The 13,566-nt window shown below is 43.7% G+C and overlaps 2 protein-coding genes across 2 annotated transcripts; one reads left to right on the top strand and one right to left on the bottom strand.

Annotated features, from left to right (window-relative positions):
* Positions 1-137: 137 nt before the first annotated feature.
* On the bottom strand, positions 138-1,797 carry AUEXF2481DRAFT_42190 (uncharacterized protein; the record flags this gene model as incomplete). The annotated part of the gene is made up of 3 exons (XM_013486108.1): positions 1,222-1,797; positions 277-1,161; positions 138-227 (listed from the first exon to the last, which is right to left on the bottom strand). Coding segments are annotated over exons 1-3 (1,476 nt in total), but the record flags the coding sequence as incomplete, so codon positions are not given.
* A 257-nt stretch (positions 1,798-2,054) lies between these two features.
* On the top strand, positions 2,055-4,884 carry AUEXF2481DRAFT_345350 (uncharacterized protein). The gene has a single exon (XM_013486210.1). It carries the CDS (start codon positions 2,454-2,456, stop codon positions 4,731-4,733), a length of 2,280 nt encoding a protein of 759 aa, XP_013341664.1. The 5' UTR covers positions 2,055-2,453; the 3' UTR covers positions 4,734-4,884.
* The last annotated feature ends 8,682 nt before the right edge of the window (positions 4,885-13,566 follow it).

The following is a 13,566-nucleotide window of genomic DNA, read 5'->3' on the forward strand; positions in this document are numbered from 1 at the left end:
CCTAACCCTAACCCTAACCCTAACCCTAACCCTAACCCTAACCCTAACCCTAACCCTAACCCTAACCCTAACCCTAACCCTAACCCTAACCCTAAATAACCCTAAAAACCCTAAAACCCTAAAAAAAACCCTAAACTAAGAAGCAGCTCGACGCCAAAATCGGAATCTCGTCCAGGTGTAGCATATTCCATAGATGGACCCTTGACAGAGCTCAAGTAGTTGGTGACCTTCAATATTCAGTGACCTGGAAGCTTGAGATTGCGAAAAACGACTCACATTTCTCAGTCTGTCTGCGCCGACCTGCTTCGTTATGTCGCCGATAAAGATAGCGATCCGCCATCGGCCATCAGACTTCAATGTTTTGGCGAATTCTAGAGGTCTTGCGTCAGACAGACGAATGACCTGGGCACTCGGGAAGCGCATGCCGACGTGCACGTTCCTGGCAGAATGATGATCACTGTTCTTCATATCGATGAGAAGAGACTCTCCATATCGAGTGTTGAGACCAGCCATGTATTTCGCACTCCGCAAGAAATGGTCTTGAAAATTCTCTGCCGCACTTTTTGCCTGTGTTGTGGTGTACAGCTGGGTAAGTGACCGGTCGAAGGCGATGAGATCGGCAGCTACCGTCGAACGTTCGGACACGTAGGTGTCCAGAACCTCAGGTCGGAGCTTACCACGAAGGATATAAGCAAGCTTCCATCCAATGTTGTAGCCGTCCTGCAAGCTGACATTCATTCCTTGACCCGCCTTTGGTGAATGGGTGTGGCATGCGTCTCCTGCTAGAAACACACGATCATATGCACTAAAGTTTTCGGCAAGTCGTTGGCCGATTGAATACGCAGACCACCAAAAAGTGTGTTGTACCTCGAAATCATAGCCCTCTAGGATCGATGCGGCACGCTGGTGCAGTCCCGCAAGGGACACTTGCTTTGCATCTGTTCCTGCTGGCATCTGAACATAAAACCGCACCATATATCCTCCCTCTCTAGGGATGATGATGATAGAACCACTGTTCGAGTGAATGGTCGCCTTTTTCCGGATGTCAGGAAAATTTGTTTTTGGAAAAATATCCATCACGCCCCAGATCGCGTTCGACGAATCACCAAGCATCTTGTAGCCGAGCGATCGACGCACACTGCTGTGGGCTCCATCGCATGCCTGCCGATATACTGATCAACGCTGACAATCGCAGTGACGAAGTTCATTCTCGAAACTTACCAGCACGTACTTCGCTCGGAAGATCCTTTCCTGACCGCGATGCTCGGCAATAACTTCGACTGGATAGTCCTTCACCATACCGATCCTGGTTGTCTTGACATGGTGGGCATAGTCGATGTGCTGGTTTGAGTTGAAGCTGTACATCTTGTCGAGCAGCAATTCATTGATTCTGGCTTGGTTGAGGATGACGTGGGGAAGATGGGACAGGCCCGGAGGTGTATCAGGTGCTCGCCCTGTTCGTTCGAGCCTATTACCGCGCATGCTCCAGAATGTCAGCTCGGTAACATGGTATGCTTCACGCAGCAACTCTTCGGAGATATTCAAGCTTTCGAATATCTCTACGGTGCGGCACGCGACTCCGTCAGCTTGCCCGATCATTAATGGTCCCTCATTCTTCTCGAGGAAGCGGAAAGTGATGCCTGCTTGCGCAAGCCATATGGCAGCGCATATGCCTGCGGAGCCACTGCCACAAATGATGACTTCCGTCTCGAATATGTTCATTGTCGCTGGCAACAGATCCTGGGAGGTGATTGTCGTAAGAGTCAGAATCGAGGAATTGCAATATCGAGTCGTTCTTGAATCCTGGATAAGCTTTTTCCGGATTGGAGTGATTGATATGCAGCGAACCTGTCCCTTCCTGTCTTCGGCTCAACGACCTGAAGTTGTGTACCGAGTTAAGCTGTACCGGGATCCATTCCGTCAACCCGATCGAGATATCCGGATGGAAGCTTCGCACTGATGAACAGTCATGTGACGCGTACGGGATCTATCCGTAGTCCCAAATCATCGACCGATCACAACTTCGATATTGTAAGCTTTACATTGGCAGAATATAGATCCTTCGACATGACACTCTGGCCGGCGCTTTGCTAAAGAGATGCAACGATAAATACGAAAGATCTGTGTGATTCACGGAAATGACAGCAAGTCTAGCAATAGTCGTATTACAGGCATGGAGGCTGGACGTCATTCCGCGCATGATCATCAGTCCTACATGAGATCCGCACTCAAATCATGATGCTGAGTCTTGGACCATCACACGACAAATTGTCTGGCTCTAAATCACGCATTCGTTGGGATGTCTTCCTTCGATAGTTACATTGACGTGAAGATCATGAGTGTGCGGGGTCGTGGGTACCTCGGTGCCACTTTCCTTGGCACGCTGCTGCAATCGCTGCTAGCGGTGGCCCATGTGACAAAGCCTTCCTTGCCTTTGTGTCACATCTCTCAAGATGCCAGACCCGCTCGGCGTGTTCACCGCCAATCAATCGGAAGACCATTCTCAACAGCAAGCGATTACAGGCACTCCGGCTGAGCAAAACGAACAACGCAAAAGGCGCAAGGTTGCACAAGCGTGTGATCTTTGTCGCTCGCGGAAGAGCCGCTGTGACGGCGTGAAACCTGTATGCGGAGAATGTGCACAGCGTCCTAACCTAAGGTCGCAATGTCGCTACACTCCCAACCCGAACAGGGTTCCAGATCATGATGGATACGTTTCAGGCTTGCTGTTGCGCATCCGCGAGCTTGAGGCTCGAGAATGCAATAATGACCACCTTTCAAGTTTGCGCGCACGTATTCAAGAACTCGAATCCCTGGAACGCGCGCGTGGATTGGTCAACGCCGATCCAGCAAGTCCCCAGGACATCGGTGGTCGGGCCGAGCCAAGGGCTCCGATGGTGGCAGAAAGCGCCTTGCGAGCTGTACCATTGGCCTATTCTACTGAACAACGTCCTGCGAGCGAGCCATCCTCGGTCGACGCCATGGGAGCAGACGGCTTTGAATTTGTTGAGCGAGGGCAAGACAACTCCTTCTACGGCGGATCGTCTGCCGTTTCTTTCATGCATCAGGTTCACGCCACAATCGCTGGGCAAGTCCCCATGTTGAACGTGGAACCAGTCGCTCTTCTCAATACGTCTGCAACAAGCAGTGCATCCCACACAAGGACTTCTTCGAAACAAGCATACCTTAGCCTCCCACCGAGAGCCATTGTCGACAAGGTAATGATTACCTACTGGGAAAAAGTCCACCATCTATATCCATTCGTGAATAGAATGGTATTCGGGAAAGCTTATGATAACATATGGGTTCCGGAGGCCGCCAGAAAAGATCTTGCTCTTTCAGACGTGGGTATGCTGGGGTCCAGGTCATGCGGACAGGACGATATCGTATTTCACTGTGCGCTTAACTCGATGCTCGCTCTCGGCGTGCAGTTCATGGACCTACCATCAGACGAGAGAACAACACTCGGTGATATATTTGCCGATAAAGCGCGCAGCTTATGTCAGCTCGATCTTTTCGATAATGGCTCGCTAGCGATGGTGCAGTCCCTGTTGCTCATGGCGCAATACCTCCAATCTACACCATTTCCTAGCAGGTGCTGGAATTGTATCGGCATCGCTTGTCGACTTGCACAGGGCTTGGGTCTGCATGTAGAGCCCAAAGAGGTACACCAAACCTTTACTGCACTGGATCTAGAGATGCGCAGACGCGTTTGGCACGGTTGTGTCATGCTCGATGCCATCGTTAGTATGACTCTGGGCAGGCCACAGATGCTTCGGGAGTCACTGCTTCTTCCGTATCCCCGAAACATGAATGATAAGGATATGACCTATCTACCGGAACACCATCCTTCATGGTTGAACTTCTACAACGAATCGATCAAGCTCTACAGGATCCTTGCAGATGTCATGTCTCAGATATATGGCCATTCGACTGGACAATCGGAGCAAAACAGCAAGGACAGCTTTGACATCACTTTAGACATTGATGCACAAATTACCCGATTCGAAGCCCAGGTTCCAGATCATTTGCACTGGAAGAAGGAAGTAACTTCGCATCTGGGAGCACAGGTCGCGCAGCAGGCTTGTATCTTGCAAATTCGCCGTACACACCTTCGCATCCTGCTCTATCGACCCATATTCGTTCGATTCTGCGACCACGTCTGTAAACAAGGATCAAAGCAGCCAGTGGCCGGGCCGTCAAGCTCTACCAGCTCAATTGATATCTCGTTAAGCATTATCCAATCTCTCGCTCAAGCTTGCGTTGTACAGTCCGTCCAATTGATAGATACCATACACCAAAGTCTAACATGTGACACCGCCGGAGCTTGGTGGTACAGTGCTTTCTACGCTCGCGCCGCCGGCACCATTGTCCTCTTGGCGATCTTGTGTGATGCACTCAGTGAGGGAACCGGAACTGATGGTCTGAAGGCTGCTTGGGAACAATGCGACTCCGTGTTTCAACTGCTGCGGGGATATAGTCCTGCGGTTGCAACACAACACCAAGGATTAAGAACTCTATACCATCGTATATGCATTGTAGAGCACAAGCATAAGCACAGAGGGAGCTCACCTGTCGCCATACATGTCGACGCGTCGACGAGTGCCCCCGAACATTCTTTCGATCTTGCTGACAACATCTCCGAGGCTGCTTTCGCTAGCACAGACGATTTTTACTGGCCCATAGGCGCAGACTTCACTTTGATCAACGACGTTCTTGGGATCAACGCGTAAGATAGGGGGACCAATTTTAGTAGTAAAAGTATGCTTTGTTCGAGGCGCAATGCTTTCCACAACATCACACCTGGTTCTCAGACCTATCAGCCGAAGAATGTCGACAACATAAAGCAAGCAAGCAAGCGAAAGGAAGGAAGCGGGGAACGATTGGAACATATGTATACTGTACTCCACCTGTGCGTCAGGTCAATTTCGCCACATGAAGTCTTCTCGGAACACTCTTCCTATGTTTATCTTGGCATCTCCATCCTGGAAATCGACTGTTGAATCAGAGGTGGACCTGTGAGTATGTGTATGTTATGTTATATTATGGCGTTCCAGGAATAGCGTTGTTTGTTAACAATCTTGACATACCAGCTTTAGAAGCCGGATATTTACACCGTAACCTTAACTTTTGCCAGCAGCATTCACGCATAAGCAAGCGGCATTTGCATCCTTTACGACGGTGGCCCCTCTATACTAATATGTTTAAGGATCCCGGGAGCTATAAGTAACAGTACATTTATAAACTACTGGATAAATACATAGCTTAAAAGATAATACATATAATAACGACTAAGATTCTCGTAACTAGAACGATGCCCTATAATCGGTAAAATATCTTATAAGAGTATACGTATTTATTATAGCTAACTATTCTAGGGAGAATAACTAGTTACGGGGTTAGACTCGTAAAGCGGAGTATTAAGCGAAGTAAAGCAGGTAGTTTATAAAGTAGTATATACTAAAGGGACTGTTAGAATAACTAATTAAGTTAAACGTAGAACTACTAGAGGTTGTTCTGCCTTCCTATATACCTGTTACGATCCACCATTGGCTAGAGGGCCTCACCCGCCAAGATAGTGAGCAGGATGGCTGTGTGCCGATCCTCACGCGCTTGGCAGGTGAGCTAACCAACCTGTGGTGCGGTCAGGGTCACCCTGACAGCTCGCTTGCTTGGCAAGTGAGCTGCGAGGGAAATCATCACTCCCTCACGCCGTGAGCTAGTGAGCTGCGAAGCAGATCCTCACCACCTCACCCAGCGAGCAAGTGAGATACTTGTATACATTCATTATAGACAAAGTATATAGGAAGGCAGAACAACCTCTGGTAGTTCTGCGTTCAACTTAATTAGTTATTCTAACAGTCCCTTTAGTATACACTACTACATACACCTGCTTCACTTCGCTTAACACTCCTCTTCACGAGTCTAACCCCGTGACTAGTTATTCTCTTCCAAGAATAGTTGGCCATAATAATACCTTATCTATAATAAGTATATATAAGTATCTTACTTACTCGCTAGATAAGGAGGTAATGATCTGCTTCGTAGCTTACTAGCTTACGACGTAAGGGAGTAATAATCTACCTTATAGCTTACTTGCTAAGCGGGTAAGTTATTAGGGTAACCCTAACTATATTATCGGCGGGTTATCTTACCCGCTAAGCGCGTAAGGATCGGTATATAGCTATCCTACTCGCTGTCTTAGTAAGTAAGGACCTCTAGCTAATAGTAGATCGTAATATATTAGCTCTTAAAGCTATTATAGTAAGAGTCTTAAAGGTTAGAACGGCTATTATAGCTTAAGACTAGATATAACTATTATTATCTATCTTAATATTATTATTTATAATAAATAAGAATGTTACGGCGCTTGCCTGCAATAAGTGCTGTGGCTAACAGGGTGACCCTGCCTAGGGTCACGTAAGCTACAGAACCGAGGTTCTGCCAGAGAATGATTATATAGCCTATGCCGCTTCTGTGTTTATAGCTCTTCGAGCTACGTCCTATCATTAAACCTGCCTGCTAGTTTCACTGCCTAACCGTAGATAGCCTGTTAAATAGTACTATACTCTATATAGCTGCTCCTTCTACTATACACCCGACCTACTCCTATAATATTACGTAGCTCCTACCTAAAGGAACAGCTGCCTGTCGCGATGACTACCCTCCCCGAACTCCCTACGAGAGTTAAGAACGCTTAACACTTCGCCGAACTCGTATCTAACGACCCCGAAGCATAGTACCTCTACACCGTAGAACTCTATAAATGCGCTACTAGCCTAGCTACTCAGGTAACTTACCTAAGCCGCGAAATGACCCTCCTAAACGACTAGTAATCTAAACTATAAGAACGACTAAATAACAAAACCCTAGAAAATGTTGCTATCTGCACCTATACCGCCGAACTAGAACGAGACCTTTAGAACATAAGGTCTATAAGAGATAAACTAGCTAGTACTACTAAGTATTAGGACACCTAGCTCTCTAAGCAGTCTAAGGAAATCTTCTAGCTACGTAAGAAGCTTAAGACTGTAATAGTTATAGCTACCCCTACTATATCTACCCCCGCCTCTATCCCTACTACCGCGCTACCTACTAAAGCCGCTCTAGCTATTATAACAGTAGAGACTCCGATTACTCCTACCTAATCTTCTACCTCTTCCCGCCTTTCTAAACGACTTCCTAACCCTATAATCTTTAACGGAGATCGTAAGGATTTCTGCCGCTTCTAAGTAAAGATCTATTAGAAGATGAAAACTAACGCCGACCGTTTCCTAACTACTAAAGAAAGGATGTCCTATATTACTAACTGCCTCGAAGGATAAGCGTATGCCTAAATTCTACCCTTTATTATAGAAGGAGAGTGCTAACTACCCGACTACCCTAATGTCCTTCGTATACTAGAACGCGCCTACGGCGACCCTAACCGTATTAATAATGCCCGTAAGGACCTATTCCGCCTAAAGTAGTAAAACTGTAAATTCGCCGCATTTTATGCCGAGTTCTAACGCCTCGCCCTAGAAGGAGAAGTCTTAGAAGACTCTTAAATCACCCTCCTAGAATCTGCTCTATCCCGTAAGCTAAAAGCTTAACTTACTAGTGTTAACGCCCCTAACTACGACATTTATAAGTTCTCTAAGTTCCTTTAGAAGCTAGAGAATAAGAGAAGATACTATAATGACTTAACCGATATACGCCCTATCCGCGCTACTTCTACTACTACTTCTACTCGCCCGATCCCTACTCGTATCCCTATAGTAACTATAACTACTTAGATAACTAGCTCTACCGCTAGTAAACTAATAGACCTAAGTGCTTCCCGCCGGCCCCCTCCTAGATACTAGCCCTCTAGAAGAAGGGAACGCGGCGAATGTTACTACTACGGCTCCCCTAATTACCGTATTATAAACTGCTCTCTTCTACCTCCTGCTAACCGTCCCGCCTAGATTAGAGAAACTCGTGCTACGAGCACTAACCCTTACGCTACCTTAGCCGAAGAGAATAGCCGCCTAGCTTCCCCTACTTTTATAGAAAGATTAGCAAAAGGAGGAGCCTCGATCTAAGTCGTAATCGAGTACTCGACTAACGTAATAACTACGCCGAAACCGCCCTATAAATCTATAGAACCTACCTAAACGAGAACCTAGAGAAGAGAAAGCGAAACCGTACCTAGCTAATAGTCTAGCAAGTTTCGTTAGAATAAGGATCCTATACCGCCCCGACTTATGCTATAACTGATACTAGAGCTAAGGGAGTGTACTTTATCGATAAGGACTAGGCGACGTCTCGAGACTTCGTACTATAACGTATAAAAAGAGAGATGCTGCTAGTTAATTTTAATAGATAAGAAGATAAGTCTGCTACTATAACTTACTTTATTATTATAACCCTACGTATACATAACTACACTAAGAAAGAAGCCTTCCTATTTGTTACCTACCTATTACACTACCTAATAATCCTAGGGATTCCCTAGTTAAAGTTATATAATTCTAAGCTAAAGTTTAGTAAAGGAACTATGTTATTTAATAGTCCCTACTATTAAAATAACTATAATACGCCCCTGCTACCTACCCGCATCTACGCTATCCCCGATGTTCTACTAAAGGAACGTCCTAAGAACGTTATTCGCCTTACCGTAACCCCTAAGCCGAGTACGGCAACTAATAATCTAGAGATATACTCTATAAGCATAAAATATATAGTAGTAACGGCCCGCTAAGGTACACCTATATACTAGATTATATTAAACTAAGTAGAAGCTGCCCTCGAGGAGATTACTACCCCTATTAACCCCGCTGCCGAACTTCCTATCGAGCTAAAGGATTACTACGACGTATTTAGCCCGAAGGAAGTAGAGAAGCTACCGCTATACCGACCCTACGATTATAACATTAAGTTAAAAGATAGTTAGAAACCGCCCTAGGGACTCCTATACCCGATGTCCTAAGTCTAGCTATAAACATTAAAGGAATAGATAGAGGAAAACCTTCGTAAAGGTTTTATTCGACTAAGCTCCTCTTCTACCTTATCCCCTATCCTATTTATAAAGAAATCTAATAGAAGTCTCCGCCTATATATAGACTACTAAGGACTTAATACTGTCTCTAAAAAAGACCGATACCCGCTGCTACTAATAAGAGAAACTCTAAACGCACTAAAAGGGATAAATTACTTTTCGAAGATCGATATCGTTACGGCATTTAACAATATTCGAATTAAGAAAGGACTAGAATACCTGACTGCCTTCCGTACGAAGTTAGGCCTATTCGAATTACTAGTTATGCCGTTTAGATTAACTGGAGCCCCTACTACCTAGCAAAGATTTATAAACGAAATCTTCCGCCCGTATATCGACCTATTCTACTAAGTCTACCTAGACGACATCCTAATCTATAGCAAAACACGGAAGGAACACGAAAAGCACATTCGACTTATATTAGACGTATTAAGAAAGAACTAACTCTACGCTAAACTATCGAAATACGAGTTCTTTAAGAGCGAACTAACATACCTAGGAATTATTATAGGTGTAGAAGGCACTAGGATAGATCCGAAGAAGATCGAAGCTATAATTAACTAGCAGCCGCCTAAGACCGTTACTAATGTTAAGTTATTTACTAGAATAGCAGAATTCTACTAACGTTAGATTAAGGATTTTTTAAGAATCTTAGCACTAATTACTACACTAGAAAAGAAGGATACACTATTCGTATAGATAGACGAATACTAGAGAGCTTTTAAGTTCCTAAAAACTGCGTTTATAAGCGAGCCGGTACTAAAGCACTTCGACTAGAATAGGCCTACTATCCTAGAAACTAATGCTTCTAACTACGTCTACGCTAGTGTACTATTATAGTACGATGACGAAGGGATACTACACCTAGTTACATTCTACTTAAAGAAAATGACGCTAGCCGAATGTAACTACGAGATCTACGATAAGGAACTGCTAGCAATTATTCGTTACCTCGAAGAGTAGTTATCTAAGCTAGAAATAAGCTAAGAAAAGGTTAAGATACTAACAGACTACCGGAACCTAGAATACTTTATATTAACGAAGAATCTAAACCGACGGTAAGTAAGGTAGTCTAAGTTCCTATCGCGGTTTAACTTTACGATTATTTACCGACCTAGTAAGTAAGGTGTTAAGCCCGATAGTCTAACTAGGAGGTTATAGGACATACCTTAGGAGGGGGATAAACGCCTCCTATACTAGAGCTAAATAATACTAAAACGCTATAACCTAGAAGGGTTCTTAGAAGAACTTCTAGCCTAGCTAAAACCTAAACAGCCTATATAACTAAACACGATAACTCTATAATAGCCTGCCTAGACTACCGAGCAAGAGACACTATTACTGCCTAACTAGCTAAAGGAATCACTATAGAAAGCATACGAATAAGACCCTCTACTATTAGAAGTTTTAGAAGCACTAGATAACGACCTACTAAAACACCCCTAGATCTTACTTACGGAATACTCCTAAGAGGCTAGACTCCTATTCTACCGAAAGAAGCTATACATTCCCGATTCTAATAAACTAAAGGCCTCCCTCCTATAAGAGGCTTACGATAACCTGTCTTCTAGTTATCCTAGCCGCACAAAAACCTATAAGATACTATAACGACACTTCTATTAGCTAGGGATGCTAAAGTATACTAAGTAATAGGTAAAGAACTGCTAGACTTATAAGAGGATTACACCTTTAAGAGAAGGCTACTAAGGCGTCCTAAAACCCCTACCTATCCCTAGAAAAGCCTAGCAACACCTATTAATAGATTTTATTATATACCTACCCGATAGTAATAGATACGACGCTATCCTAGTTATAGTCTGCCGCCTAACTAAGTTCCGCTATATTATACCCTATAAAGGCACCTATAATGCTAAAGAATTAGCCCGCCTATTCCGCGATAATATCTAGAAACTATACGGCTTACCTAACTCTATCGTTTCTAACTAAGGAACTTAATTTATATCTACCTTCTAGAGACACCTCTATTATATCCTAAATATAAGAGCCTAACTGTTAACTGCCTAGCACCCTAAATCCGATAGATAAACTAAAAGAATAAACGCCGTCCTTAAGTAATACCTACGAGCCTATATATTCTACCTATAAGACGACTAGAGTAGCTAGCTGTCCTCTACTAAGTTTGCCGGTAATAGCTAAGTGTCTAAAATAATAAGAGTCTTACTCTTCTTCGCCCTATATAGGTTTAAACCTAGACTAGGTTTTAAGCTAATCTACCCTAGAGATCGCCCTACTATAAGAGACGCCGCCCTATTCGCTAAACAAATGTAAAGGATCTATAATTTCTGCCGTACTAAGATACTTACTACCTAAGCCCGCTAGGAAGAATAAACTAATAAGATAAGAAGACCTACCCGCCGGTACCGTCCTAGAGAAAAGGTCTAGCTAAATGCCTAGAACATATAGACTCTCCGCCTAACTAAGAAGCTTAACTAGAAGAACCTAGGACCCTTTATAGTTAAACAAATGGTGGGTTCTTACGCCTACGAACTGTAACTACCTGCAACTATAAAGGTACATCCTATATTTAACCTAAACCTACTGCGCCCTACTTCTAAGGATTTCCTACTAGGATAACATTAACCGCCGCTACCTCCTATCGAAGTTAAAGGCGTAGAACAATAGGAAGTTAAGGAGATTATCGACTCATACTAGGACCGCTAGTTAAAGAAGAAGCCCCGCCTTTACTACACTGTTAAATAGACCGGCTATATAGACTATACTGCTAAGCCCGCGGAATACCTTAAGAACGCCGCTAAGCTAGTTAGAAACTTCTACCGACGCTACCCTAACAAGCCTAGACCTAACAAACGTTTCTCCGGAGTTTTAACCTAAGAGAGGGGATACTGTCACGGCGCTTGCCTACAACAAGTGCTGTAGCTGACAGGGTGACCCTGCCCGGGGTCACGTAAGCTACGGAACCGAGGTTCTGCTAGAGAATGATTATGTAGCCTATGCCGCTTCTGTGTTTATAGCTCTTCGAGCTACGTCCTGTCATTAAACCTGCCTACTAGTTTTACTGCCTAACCGTAGATAGCCTGTTAAATAGTACTATACTCTATACAGCTGCTCCTTCTACTATACACCCGACCTGCCCCTATAACAAAGAAGTAGAAGAATAAAGTAAAGAAGAATAAGTAGTAGTATTATATTAGTAGACTATACTATTCTAATCTTCTTTATAAGAAGGAATAACCTTCTTTTATTTCTAAAGTTCTCTCTAATTCTTATAATAATTATTATATAGCTTCCGTTATCCTTTTATAAGTAGGGTCGTATTCTTATAATAGTATAGGCTATTACTTATATTAAGTTATAACTATTAACGGAATTAATTAGTATAGTCCTAAAAACTCTTATAAATATAATATAATTATAAAGAGGATTCTATAGTATAGCTAGTATTTATAGTTATAAGGTTCTACTAGAGAGAGGGTCCGTATTAAAGTCCGATACTTCGTTGTCGTATACGAGGTATATTCTAATATAAATGTCTAGGGTTATTATACGATCGGTGTAAAGGTATAACTAGTATTTAATAAAGAGGTTAAGTATAAGGCTCCTATCTACTAGTAATGACTATAACCTATATACTCGCTATAATTATATACGTAAGCGTCTATCTTACTCCTAGGGAGCAGCTCTCGTAGCGCCGTAGTCCTACTCTTATAAGCAACTCTTTCTACGTAATAAGAGCAGCTCTCTTTGCTAAGACATTCGTACTCTGTCCTTATTACGGGTTCGTAATATTATTCCCCCTTTTAGTTAGCTTCCGTCCTAGAAGCTTCCTAATAAGCTTACGTCACTTTCTAGCCTTCGCTCTTCTAACGATGTCTTCCTCTCTTACTCCCCCCCCTACGCTTTCGAAGAAACGAAATTCTACGAACTACCGGAAGGAACTTATACTCGACGTCGAATAGAACGGTATTAAAATAGTACCTTACACCGCTTACCGAATAGCGAAGGTAGTTAAGGGCGGAGCCCGCCCTAAGTATATTATAGGTCCTCGTTCCTCTAAGTGTTCTAAGTGTCTTAAACATAATCGTAAGAGCTACGATGCATCCCTATCTTATTCCTAGTAGCAAAAGTTGCGTAATACGTAGGAGAAGCTTCGTCGCGACATCGAGTCGCTAGAAGAAGAAGAAGTTATAATCCTTTAGCGGTTATCCTAGGACTAATAGCGTCTTACGGAAAAGTAGATAAAGAAGATTCGTTTACGTAAACAGCTCCGTTAGGCTAAGCGCTATACTAACAGTATAGCCGCCTCGGCGTTAGACGAGCTTAAAGCGGAAGAACCTGTCCCTATCGTTCCTAACTTTCTTAACGTATCTTTTAGGGTTAAGCTTACTAATAGCTCGTTTCTATAGGATATCCTCGAGATGCCTATCTAAGACTAGGGTACTCTTACGGGCGTTACCTTAAATAACCCGTTCGAGGGTCTCTTTCCTCTTAAGTTATTAGGCTAAGAGGCCGCGGTCTAATAATCTTTTTGTTACTAGGGTTTCTCCTTAGGAGGTCTTATCGAGGAA

This window comes from Aureobasidium subglaciale (genome assembly GCF_000721755.1).
Source record: "Aureobasidium subglaciale EXF-2481 unplaced genomic scaffold scaffold_18, whole genome shotgun sequence".
Lineage (NCBI taxonomy): Eukaryota > Fungi > Ascomycota > Dothideomycetes > Dothideales > Saccotheciaceae > Aureobasidium > Aureobasidium subglaciale.

Excerpts from the sequence above, each read along its gene's own strand:
- AUEXF2481DRAFT_345350 (XM_013486210.1), top strand. The coding sequence starts at position 2,454 with ATGCCAGACCCGCTCGGCGTGTTCACCGCCAATCAATCGGAAGACCAT.